Genomic DNA, 13438 nt, shown 5'->3' with positions numbered 1-13438 from the left:
GGTTAACTATGCAGAGTATCAGGCCCCATTTCAGACTCACTGAATCAGATCCTGAATGTTAACAAATCCTAGGTCATCTGTGTGCATGTGGAATTTGAGTAGTGGGTTTCTATTTTTGTTTTAATTTTTAAAAAGATTTTATTTATTTATTTATTTATATTTTGGAAATAACTTTATTTTTTTTAATTTTATTTTATTATGTTAGTCACCATATATTACATCATTAGTTTTTGATGTAGTGTTCCATGATTCATTGTCTGAAAAGATTTTATTTATTTATTTGACAGAGAGAGAGAGAGCACAAGCAGGGGGAGCAGCAGAGGGAGAGGGGGAAGCAGGCTCCCTGCTGAGAAGAGCCCAATGCGGGGCTCGATCCAGGACCCTGGGATCATGACCTTAGCAGAAGGTAGACACTTAACCGACTGAGCCACCCAGGCGCCCCTGAATAGTGGTTCTCTAATACAGGTGTAGCAAACTAGACCCCTTGGACTATTTATTTGAGTAAAACTTTATTGGAATACAGCCACGCCCATTCATTTACACACATTTACAGCAGAGTGGGACGTTGTGAGAGATCCTAAAATATTTGCTATCTGCCCATTTACAGAAAGTTTGCAGTGCTTCTCAACCTTGATGGCTCCTTAGAATCATCTCAGAGCTTAGAACTCCCTCTGCCTGGCTGAACCCAGGCCCATGAGGTCAGAATAGATGCAGTTACCGGTAATTCTTAAAACTTTCCAGGTGTTTGGGGCACCTGGGTGGCTCAGTCGTTGAGCATCTGCCTTCGGCTCAGGTCATGATCTCGGCCGGGGTCCTGGGATTGAGCCCCGCATCGGGCTCCCTGCTCCGTGGGAAGCCTGCTTCTCCCTCTCCCACTCCCCCTGCTGTGTTCCCTCTCTCTCTGTCTCTCTGTCAAATGAATAAATAAAATCTTTAAAAAAACCCAAAAACTTTCCAGGTGTTTGAAATGTGCAGCCAAGGTTCAGAACCACTGCCTTAAATGTATAAAGAGGAAAGGTTGATGCATTTAAAAAATCTGTTTTTATGTTGGAGGTGGCCATTGTTGAATTTTAACAAAAAGAAACAGTGATGGAAGACTGAAGTATCAGACCATGTAACAAACTTTAGAATCTGAAAAGAAAAAAGAGAAAACCCCACCTTAAGCAAAATTTTAGACTTAGAAAAATCCTTTCAACAACATTAAAAGAAGAATGACGAACTGTGGGAGATAATAGCATAATGTCCACAGCACAATAAAGCCCAAATACATATATACACATATACATATTTAAAATTTTTAAATTTAAATTTAAATTTTAAATTTTTAAATTAAACAAATTTTCATTTATTTATTTTAGAAAGAGAGAGCATGAGTGGGGGAAGGGGCAGAGGGAGAGAGAATCCTCAAGCACACTCCCTGCTGAGTATGGAGCCCATCGCTGGGCTCTTATCCCCGGACACTGAGATCATGACCTGAGCCGAAATCAAGAGCCAACCACCTAACTGACTGAACCACTCAGTACCCCAACAAAGCCCAGATATATTAATAAGATGAAGACACAGGTCATCTGGCAAACGCCACTCTAAAGCACTTTAAAGAAGAAAATAAAATGACTAATAATTATGTGAAAAATAATTAACTTCATTTGTTGACATAGAAAAGAAACCTAAAGTAGTGCTGTGCTTCTGTTTGGGGCCTTTCCAATGGTGAGGCTCACTTTCCCTCCCGCCCTCCCCCCCTCCTTGCTTTCTTTTCTTATCCTAGTACTCAACCTGGTGGGGATGTGGGCAGAGGACCATTTACATACCAGTAGAAATACAAATTGCTAGAGAATGGCAAGAGAATCTCAGTGTTGAAAGTGCTTACTTGAGCACTGATGTCCGTAGTTGGAACTGACTGGCCAAAGTCTGTGCAGGACAGTGTTTACAAGCTTGGGCTTTGTGCAGGTAGACAAATTTGGGTTGAGACCTGGCTCTGTTGCTTAAAAACTGTGTGCTGGACACGCTGTCTAGTCTGTTTATCCTTAACTATTTTCTTCTGTTGTACTTGTAAACTATAGTTAAAGGTTTTGGCATGCAAGAAGTAATTAAGAATAGTAGACAATCAATAATAGTAGATTTCATCATTGTCAACATCATCATTTCACCCATAATTTAAAATAACAATAATGTTACATATGGTGTGTGAGTGAGTGAATGTGTGTGTGTGTGTGTCTTTCTGGATTGTCTTGTTATTTTTCTGTTGGGTTGTATATAATCCTATGCTTTTTAATTCTATGGCTTCATATGATGAAATTACCATTGAGTACCTCCAATGTACCTGCATGTATTATCAGAATACTTATCCTTCTGGTACATAATCTCCAGGGTGCCTTTTTTAAGTTGAAGTATAGTTGACATACATTAGTTTCAGGTGTACAACATAGTGATTGGACAATTATATACATCATGAAATGCTCACCATGATAAGTGTATTTACCATCTGTCATCATACGAAGTTATTACATTCTACTTTTCATCCCCATGACTTATTTATTTTATAACTAAAAGTCTGTACCTCTTAATCTCCTTCACCTATTTCTCCAATCCCCCTACCAACCTTCCCTCTGGCAATTACCAGTTTGTTCTCTGTATTTATGTGTCTGTTTCTGTTTGTTTGCTTTGTTTTTTAGGTTCTGTGTGTGTAAGTGAAATTTTGTAGCATTTGTCTTTTTCTGTCTGAGTTATTTCACTTAGCATAATACTCTACATCCATCCATGTTGTCACGAATGGCAAGATTTCATTCTTTTCAATGGCTGAGTAATACTGCATTGTGTATATATATATGTGTATGTGTATATACGTGTGTGTGTGTGATATCACACACACACACACACACCACATCTTCTTTACCCATTTATCTATCGATGGATACTTCAGTTGCTTCCATATCTTGACTACTGTAAATAATCCTGCAATAAACATAGGGCTGTATATATCTTCAAATTAGTGTTTTCATTTTCTTTGGGTAAATACCCAGAAATGGGATTACTGGATCATATGGTATTTCTATTTTTGCAGAAACTCCACAGTGTTTTCCACAGTGCCTACACCATTTTACATTTCCATCAACAGTGCATGAGGGTTCCCTTTTTTCCACATCCTTACTAATGCTTGTTATTTCTTATATTTTTGATTGTAACCATTCTGACAGGTGTGAGGTGATATCTCATTGTGGTTTTGATTTGTATTTCCCTGATGATCAGTGATGTTGAGCATCTTTTCATGTGTGTGTTGGCCATCTATATGTCTTTTTTGGAAAAAAAAAGTAATTAGGTCCTCTGCTCTTTTTTAAGTCAGATTATTTGTTTTCTTGGTTGTTTAGTTATATGAGTTCTTTATATGTTTTGGATACTAACCCCTTTTAGATATATCATCTGCAAATATTTTCTTCCTTTCAGGAGGTTGTTTTTTTTTGTTCTGTTGATGGTTTCCTTTGCTGTGTAAAAGCTTTTTAGTTTGATATAGTCCCAATTGTTTATTTTCGCTTTTGTTTCCCTTGTCTGGGGAGACATATACAGAAAAATACTGCTAAGACTGGTGTCCAAGAGATTATTGCCTATGTTTTCTTCTAGGAGTTTTATGGTTTCAAGTTTCACATTTTGGTCTTTAATCAATTTTGAGTTTATTTTTGTGTATGGTATAAAAAAGTGGTCCAGTTTTATTCCTTTGCATGTAGCTGTCCAGTTTTCCTAGCACCATTTATTGAAGAGACTGTCTTTTCCCTATTGTATATTCATACTTCCTTTGTTGTAGATTAATTGATCATATATGCATGGATTTATTTCTGGGCTCTCTATTCTGTTCCATTAATCTCTGTGTCTGTTTTTTGTGCTGGTATCATACTATCGTGATTACTATAATTTTGTGGTTTATCTTGAAATCTGGGATTGTGACACCTCCAACTTTGTTCTTCTTTCTCAAGATTGTTTTGGCTATTTGGGGTCTCTTGTGATTCCATACAAATTTTAGAATTATTTGTTCTAGTTCTGTGAAAAATACTATTGGCGTTTTGATAGGGATTGCATTGAACTTGTAAATTGCTTTGGGTAGGATGGGCATTTTAGCCATATTAATTTTTCCAATCCATGAGCATGGAATATCTTTCCATTTATTTGTGTTGTCTTCAGTTCCTTCCGTTAATATCTTACAGTTTTCAGAGTAGAGGTCTTTCACCTCCTTGGTTAAATGTATTAAAATATTCCTAGATATTTTATTCTTTTTGATACAATTGTAAATGGGATTATTTTCTTAATTTTTCTTTCTGCTATTTCATTAGTAGTATATAGAAACACAACAGATGTCTGTATATTGATTTTGTATCCTATAGCTTTACTGAATTCATTTTTCAGTTCTAATAGATTTTTAATGAAGTCTTTAGGGTTTTCTATGTATAGTAGTATGTCATCTATAAATAGTGACAGTTTTACTTCCTCCTTACCAGTTTGGTTGCCTTTTATTTCCTTTTCTTGCCTGATTGCTATGGCTAGGACTTCCAGTACTATGTTAAATAAAAGTAATGACAGTAGACATCCTTGTCATCTTCCTGATCTTATAGGGAAAGCTTTCAGCTTTTCACTATTGAGTATCATGTTAGTTGTGGGTTTGTCATATATAGCCTTTATTATGATGAGGTATTTCTCTCTGTATCTACTTTGTGAAGAGCTTTTATCATGAGTGGATGTTGAACTTTTTCAAATGATTTTTCTGGGTCTATTGAGATGACCATACTATTTTTATCTTCCATTTTGTTAATGTGATGTATCATGTTGATTGATTTGTGGATATTGAACCATCCTTGGAATAAATCCCACTTGATCATGGTAAATGATCCTTTTTGTATTTTTAAATGTGGTTTGCTAATATTTTGTTGAGGACTTTTGCATCTGGGTTCATCAGGGATATTGGTATGTACTTTTCTTTTTTTTATAGTATCTTTGGTTTTGGTATCAGGTAATGCTGACCTAGTAGAATGAATTTGGAAGCATTCCTTTCTATTTTTTTGGTACAGTTTGAGAAAGATAGTTATTAATTCTTTCAATGTTTGGTAGGATTTACCTGTGAAGCCATCCAGTCCTGGACTTTTATTTGTTGGGAGTTTTTTGATTACTGATTGAATTTTGTTACTAGTAATCAGTCTGTTCTGATTTTCTATTTCTTCCCTATTTAGTCTTAGAAGACTATATATTTCTTGGAATTTATCCATTTCTCTTAGGTTGTCCAATTTGTTGGCATATAATTTTTCATAGTAATATCTTATATTTTTTTTGTATTTCTGTGGTATTGGTTGTAACTTCTCCTCTTCCTTTTTTTGTTAAAGTTTATTTATTTATTTTTTAGCAATCTCTACACACAATGGGGGGGGGGGTTCAAACTCACAACCCCAAGATCAAGAGTTGTTTGCTCTTCTGACTGAGCCAGCTAAGCACCCCCTCTTCATTTTTTATTTTACTTATTTGTTTTATTTATTTATTTAATTAATTAATTTTATTTTATTTTATTTATTTGTATTCTTTCCCCCTCCTCTCTCTTTCTTTTTCTCAATGAGTCTGACTAGGAGAAGGAAGGAAATAATAAAGATCAGAGTGGAAATAAGTGAAATAGAGACTAAATAGAAAAATAGAAAAGATCAATGAAACTTAAGAGCTGGTTCTTTGAAAAGATATACAAAATTGATAAACTTTAGTCAGAACTGCTCTTGCTGCATCCCAAAGATTTTGAACCTTTGTGTCTTCAGGGTATGAGTCGAGAGATGAAGGTACTGAGACTGGGTGGAGAGCTCCAGCTCTGGTACAGTTGCAATAGAGGCCTCAGCCAATGCCATGTAGAACTCTACAGCTGGATGGCTCCTTAAGGTTGTCCCAAATGGAGGCAGCGCAGCGAGTCTTTGTCCCCACATCTACTGGTTATTGGGGGCCATCCCTGGCAAGTGTATAACCTTAGGTGAGACCTCTTCACAAATCAGGGAAGAGTGAAGATCTCTCTGGGGTGCCTGGGTGGCTCAGTCAGCTAAGCGTCTGCCGTCGGCTCAGGTCATGATCCCAGGGTCCTGAGATTGAGTCCTGCATTGAGCTCCTTGCTCAGCGGGGAGCCTGCTTCTCCCTCTGCATGCCACTCCCCCTGCTTGTGCTCTCTCTCTCTCTCTCTGACAAATAAATAAAATCTTAAAAAAAAAAAAAGAATAAAGATCTCTGAAGAAGGGACCTGGGCTGTGCCTCACAATATCCACTACAGCTCATGTGTGTTATTCATTTAATATAGTCTCAGATATGATATAGAAGTGTTTTATTTAGGATTCTTATAGTTAGTCATTAGTGTGATGAGCTTGCCTTTTTTCCCCTCAATGTGTGGAGTACCTATGTCCAGGTAATTCCAGCTTTCTAAACCAATGCAGAGTACAGAAAATGAGAAAATAGTCCATTTTAATTAGTTGGCAATATAATGAAGAAGTTTACTGTTTCTCCATATTTAAAGGAACTCACTTGAACTCATCTGGATCTTTGTGGGGGCATAAATCATGGTTTTTGGTACACACACATTTTCTTCTTTACATATTCTTCTCTATCAGAGTCATTTTATATTTTCCTAGAATATCATTTTATTTCAGAGATTTTAAGTTACAGGGAATAAATGATAAGAATACAATATTATAAAGTAAAAAAGATGAATGATTTGTCAATGAGGCATTGTCCATTCCACCTCTCCCTTTTCTTGGTCTCCTTTATGTAATTTGAGTTGCTGTCTGTATTTCTATAGGACCTCTCTGGGTGCAGCAGAGTGACCATGGTTTATGGCTTTTCCCTGGTTAGGATGCTTTAGATGTCCTAAGGGTGTCAGCCCTCCCCTGTCAGGTGAGCCCTCAGCGCTCATGGCTCTTTTCTTCAGGAAAAGACCACCCTGCCTGGGTGGTCTCAGTGTTCTGAATGCAGAGTATGTACCCTTTAACTCTCTGCTCATTCTTTTTCAAAAGGCTGATCCATTTCTTCAGTTCAGGTGGGTATTTATTGAGCACTCACCTTACGCCAGGCACAAATTTAAAGCCACGAGCAAAGCAGACGCATTTCCTCCCCACATCAAGCTGATGCTATGGCTAAGGAGTCAGAGGTAAATCACTTAGGTAAATAAGGTGCTAGTGCTTCGTCATGGTGTGCAGAAAAGTAAAGTGGGCACAAGGAGCAAGAATTTGGGGGGCGGAGAAGGAGGGGCCTTGCGGTTTGGGTGGGGTAGCCAGGGTAGGTCTCACTGAGGTGGCTGCAGGAAGGATACCCCTGCGGGAGGTGTGGGCATGCACCCCGCGGCCATGCGGGGAAGACAGCAAGCATGTGCCATGGTGAGGGACCCCGGGGCAAGAGCGCGTCTGTACTGGCAGAGATGGATCATGGAGGAAGGCAGCCAGGTCAGAAGGAGAATAATGTCAGAAGCAGGAGGAGGCCCTCAGATCCGAAAGGAAATGGGGTGGTGTTGCTTTGGGTCCTTGGAGGACTTTGACTTTTACTCTGTGTGAAATGGGGACATTGGAGGATTTTGAGCAGAGGAGAGGCGTGATCTATTTTACTTTTTACCAGGTTCATTCTGGCTGCTATGCTGAGAATCGGCCAGCAGGGTCAAGGGCAGAAAGCAGTTAGGGAGCAGAAGGGTACGTGCTTCAGATGACCATTTCTCCAGACAGTTTGGTTTAATCTAAGGATAAAATGCAGACTGCTTTCTTTTAGCCCACGTAGAACTTTGTTTACTCATTTGTATTAATGAAAGCCAATGCCATGAAAATGACCCACACAAGGCAGTCAAATAAAAGCCCACCGTTGTTCAGCCCATGAGAATGTTCCTGTATCATCTGGGGTCGCTTTTTCCGGGACCCAGTTCTTTCCTGTCTCCATCCTGGGAAAAGCTGTTCCCTTGAGAACCAGCTTGTTTTTCTCTCCTGTACATTGTTAATCTTCTAGTGTCTCCCTGCTTTTTTATTGATAAAGTGCTCAGAGCTAGATCTATAGTTCACCTCTAGCAAGAGTATAGGACCTATGGCTCTGCATTCACTGTGTTTCCTACTCTTATTTCCATACAGCTCCATTACAAGGGAAGCTTTTATTCTATTCTATTTTTGTGAGTCATTTTAAAATGTGGGAGGCTACAGACAAATTATAGAGGATGCAAAGAGTATCACCTACAGTAAAAAGAAAGAAATCCAGTTCAAAGCTTGGGTCATTTGTATTCTATTTTTGTTTCCATAAATGAAAAATATATATATATATACACACAAATATATATATGCATACATAAATATATAAATAAACACACACACACATACACACACACACAGGATTTTCAGGCTGAAACCATTAGCAGCTGATATAGGACTAAAGCATCCTTCTGTGCCCTGACAGGTTTCAGTGCTGCTAGTCTTCTACCTCAAGTTTCTAAATGTGTTCCTTTATCTCCCAGAAGTGTTTGCCGATGATGCTGGACTGAGACCAGCCATCTAGCTTGGGCTGGATGCTTAGGACCAACAGTAGAGTTTATTAAAAATATAGCCCTCAGCCTCTGCTACTCATTCTGATTGAATGAGCCTTGAGAACTTTGAAAATATTTTGCACAAACAATATATTTTCTGGGATCCTGGGTTTTTGAAGACATTTTTTGTTTTGTTTTGTTTTCTTTATTGTTGAACAAGTGCTTGACAGGTATAGAAGTCTTGGGGTAGATTCTCTTTGTCTTAAGATTCTGAGTGTTGCCCATTGTCATTTACACCTACTATTAAATCACGTAGTCTTTGTGGTATTCATGGTGACCCTCTCTCCACCCTGACACTTTTTAAAAAATTTATGTTAATACTTAAAATTTGAAGAAAAGAAGAAGCAGATACTCCTTGACATGAGTTTCTAAGAGTTGGTCATTTATTTTGCCTCTTAATCTCGAGTCCTTTTTGGCTTTCTAGAAAGTTCTTTTCTATTATGTCCCGGCCATTACTTATAATCTACAGGTTGTTTGTATTTCCCTCTGGAACATTTTATTCATAGGTTGGATTTCTGTGATCTCCCCTCCATTTCCATTTTCTTAGATTTCATCCTTTTTTCTCCCTTTTCTTTATGTTCTCTGTGTTCTGGGATTACTTCTCAGTTTTGTTCTCTGCAGTGTTCAGCTGCATTAAGTGAACCTTTCATCAGTTCTCTTAGGACTGTGTTTTGGCTCCTGGGCCTTCAGTTCATCAACATCCCTTCTCATCTCTGCGCTTTCTGGTTTAATAAAAGTAATATAAATGTCATTTGGCATAGAAGGCCAGCATCTTCAGAGAAAATCTTCTGTTCATGAAGGTAAATCCTTTTTAGATGAGAAATTTCCCTTTTGAGCTATTATCCCTTTCTCCCTCTTGTGCAGTGAGATTTTTTTTTTCCCCTCCTGGGCTTTGGATTAGTCCTTCCTTGCCCCCTAGTCCTTGAACAAGGCGATATCTAACTGGGTCCAATGTGGAGCTGTACAGTGGAGAACTTCCCATCTTTCTCCTTCCCTTGATCATTGCAGTGACTCCCCCAGCTTTTTTCCACCACTTCCTGCCTCACGGACGGGGGCAGAATGAAGTCTCACCCAATGGCTAAGAGCTGCCTGTCACCAATTTAGCCCACTCTGTGCTTAGCACTGCACTTGGCACGTGGGGGCGCTTGACAAAACGCTTTCCAAAAATCTGTAAAAGAAAATCCCCTTAGCAAAGGGTGTGATATTGAAACTATCTCAAAGCTGTGATAATCAGCATTTTGTAAGTAATTTTCTTACTTGATGGCCAAGCATGAAAGCACCATGAGTGACTCAGAATGTTTTTGACTCATGAATTTGATCTCAACAGAAATATATATTAGCCCTGGCTATTAAAACACAACAATAATTTGTATTTTCTCTAATCCTGGATCGTAGCTTCCTTCCCGGTACCTGCCTCTCTTCTGCTGTCTAGAAATGCTGGCTCTTGATTTCCATTCAGCAGAGGTTGCCAATTTAGAAAGGACAGACATTTATCTTGATGCTTATTAAAAGTGGAAATATATACATTTTGGATCCTGAAGTTACGCAGTGTGAGATCTTACTGATCTGATTTTTTTTTTTTTTTGATTGGGAGAAAAATATAGAACTTTTCTAGAAAACGGATCACAATGTGGGCTATACTCTTCATTTTATCAGCTGAAGATAAAGTTTAAAAAAAAAATAAAATCATCAGGTTATCCGATTTGTTTGTAATCTGCTCTTAGCGTAAAGGTTACCCTCCCCCATTCCCAGTACCTTTCAGAGACAAAATGCTCTCAAAATAGTAGGTAACTTAGAAACAATGCTTTAAATCTGAGATGGACAAGAGAGAAGCGTCATTTAACTGGGCTTTCCCCACCTTCCTCTGCAGTGGCTCAAAACAGGCCTCCTTTAATGAGAAAGTTTACCAGTGGAGATTAAACCAGTCAAGAATCAGAATGAAGGACCATGTCCAAGGTACCGGATGGTTTAATCTTCTGCAAGAACTTCATGTCCCTTCAACCTTGGCAGCCGTAGATCAAACGGTAGAGTGTGAACATTAAAACCATGCAGTGAGAATAATGTGTCTCTATTTCATTTCTCTTTCCAGGCTTGAGATTTTTAAGAGCTCTCAGACTGATACAGTTTTCAGAAATTTTGCAGTTTCTGAATATCCTTAAAACAAGGTAAGATGTTCATATTCACATTTTTTTCCTTGCTCTGGCCCCCATTGCCAAGTTGTAAATATCAGGTGTTTTTGTTTTCATCATTGTAAGGTGAGAGTTCCGTTAGTCTCAGAAAGAGTGCTCTAGGGGCGCCTGGGTGGCTCAGTCAGTTAAGCGTCTGCCTTCAGCTCAGGTCCTGATCCCAGGGTCCTGGGATTGAGCCCCGCATCCGGCTCCCTGCTCAGCGGGGAGCCTGCTTCTCCCTCTCCTGTTCCCTCTGCTTGTGCTCTCTCTCTCTCTCTCTCTCTGTCAAATAAATAAATAAAATCTTAAAAAGAAAACCAAAAAACAGAGTGATTTAACACAGAGATCTGGAGAAAGCCCAGAGTAGGTCTTGGGTTACTCTCCCCTGCAGAGCTGGGGACTATCTGATAAACAGAGAAACAGCTGTGCATGTGGGGAAGGAGACAGTTTTGGCGGGCTGTGCGGGTTGCTTGGAAATCGGCCATAGCATCCTGGAGAGACGGTGCCCAGTGGATGAAGAATCGAGCAGCTCATTGATTGGGAAGTCCTTGCTTCCAGGTTCTGAATCGCCCCTTTATTACATCACTAAATAAGAAATTGAACCTGAACGTAAAAGCAAGGGAAGCAGTGCTCTTTGAGAAAGACAATCACAAACCTCATATGGCAAACAGAAAATTATTTCATTTCAAAGTACATTTTGGGTGTTCACTTTATAGCCAGGGTAGTCCCTGGGGCTTGCTCTGTGAATTGCCTTTTGGGGAATACCTAAAAACCTCCTGCCGAATGCACCATGACTACTTCTGTTAACTGTGTTATGATCTGGAAAACACTACTGGACCAGGAGGAAAAATCCCCTAGAGATCCCTTTCCTGATGACCTGCGGGTTTGCAGAGCTGGCCCGAAACCAGGCTGCCTTGATGAATAAACTAATAAGAGAGGTTAGACGTCCTCTAATGGAGAATAAGTACAGGCCATAAATTTCTCTTATAGGAAATTACACTTTAAGAAGCTCACTGCTAATGTTCCATTTCCTCTTAGGTTGACGTGTTTGATAAATGATTAAAAACAGGACACTTCTGGATTTTGTGATTTATAATTAATACACCTGCATTTTGGGGGCCTTGGATTCAGCATCATTTTCCCAGTCACTGAGGCTGGGACTTAGCTTGCCGAACCTGTCCCTGCCAACACATGTGACAGGCTATTGGCCTCCCTCTTTGGGGTTCGTGTTTTTTGTTTGTTTATTTTGGTTTGTTTTTTTAAAATTTATTTTTAATTTATTTTTATTTATTATTATTATTTTTTGGATATTTTGGTTTGTTTTAATTCCACGTCGGTTTCTCCTCGATAACTATTCATCTGTGTGCATGTGGGGTAAATTCGCTTTCTGTTAGCCAAGCTGGAAAGCAAACGAGCATCTACTGCAGTAGAAGTCCTGTCTAGTGTGTCCCAGCCGCCCTGCATTTTTATTACCCTGGGGTGAACATTTATTGATGTTCCATTTAATAGTATGCAATATTACTAATATTGAGTGAATATTGTTATTCTTCGTATTTCTCCTGGGCGACAGGAAACTTTCTTGGCTCCTTCTCCCTTTTTATGGCTCTTCTGGGCAATGGACTCCTATTACTCTTGAAATTAAAAGTATCGATAAGCTAGCGGCCCTCCATGCTTACCTTTGTCACAATTGCCCCACGAAACTATATTTTTTAGGGCAGAACCGGTGTATACCCAGGGCCAAGCGCAGGGAGTGTATTTAAGAGACACTTGTTTTTTCCAGCGTGGAAGGTGTTATGTGGAGTTAACCACACTCCCGAACGTGGTATAAGGCCCCTCTTTCCCTGGTTTGTGTGTACATCATGAATTAGGGGGGTTTTAATGCTCTGACACCAGTGTTTTAAGAATGTGCCATTACTCCAAGGAATAGCGTGGAAAGAAAACTGTGTTCTCATTTTCCTTGCATTCCATATGGATCATCTTTGAACTTGGGAGAACGATAAGCCAGGTGAATAAAATATCTTTTCCTGGACTTTTATGAAGAGACCCACCAATTTCCCATTCCTTGGAGAAGCTTCCTTTCTGTTAGGTGCAGGAAATAGCACTAACATCCCTGGTGATAACCGCACAGTCCGGGTGGTTCATTCTCCCAGTGCACAGGGGAGAGAGCCGAAGCATCCAGCTAGGGAGAGAGGTGACTATAAGTCGGGAGAGAGTGGCCTTAGAGAGGGTCCCTGGGGTGGCAGGCTGCTGGGTGTCTGCTCCCCTGAGACCCAAACAGCATTTCCCCAGCACCCCACTTCCCACTCAGTTAAACTCTTTCTGTGGTGGAGGGGGTTTTCTGCACAACCCCACAACCTGGATTATCCCAGTTCCTGTTGTTTATCGGGTGACTGAGTTAATTCAACAAGCCTGAATTGAGTGTCCATTCGTACCAGCGGCCAGGCAGGTGCCAGAGTAGTATCCTGCCATCAGAGAGGGCAAGGAGAGGGAGAGCCAGCAGGACCCGTGGTGGGTTGGTGCTGGGACACAGGTACATCGGGGGGGTGGTGAGGCACGGAGGAGAGGAATGAAACCAGGCTTGACACCAGTGTGCGGTAGTCAAGGATCTTTTCAAGGAAAAGTGATTGTCTTAGGTAAGCTTCCTAGAAAACTAGGTGTCGTCCATGTGGGGCTGGGCTTGGGCAGGTGAGGGCCAGAGAAGGCAGTGCTGACCTCCAATCAC

At 39.9% G+C, this 13438-nt stretch overlaps 1 protein-coding gene across 16 annotated transcripts in view; it reads left to right on the top strand.

Annotated features, from left to right (window-relative positions):
* The window catches only part of KCNMA1 (potassium calcium-activated channel subfamily M alpha 1), a 728164-nt gene that overhangs the window by 477998 nt on the left and 236728 nt on the right, over positions 1-13438 (top strand). For all 16 annotated transcript variants that reach the window (XM_021699676.1, XM_021699672.1, XM_021699675.1 and 13 more), the window contains one exon: positions 10638-10713. In XM_021699676.1, the coding sequence (XP_021555351.1) occupies positions 10638-10713 (76 nt within the window). The remainder of the gene's footprint in view (positions 1-10637; positions 10714-13438) is intronic.

This window comes from Neomonachus schauinslandi, chromosome 6, assembly GCF_002201575.2.
Source record: "Neomonachus schauinslandi chromosome 6, ASM220157v2, whole genome shotgun sequence".
In the NCBI taxonomy this organism is placed as follows: domain Eukaryota; kingdom Metazoa; phylum Chordata; class Mammalia; order Carnivora; family Phocidae; genus Neomonachus; species Neomonachus schauinslandi.
This window is presented reverse-complemented; position numbering and strand designations above follow the sequence as displayed.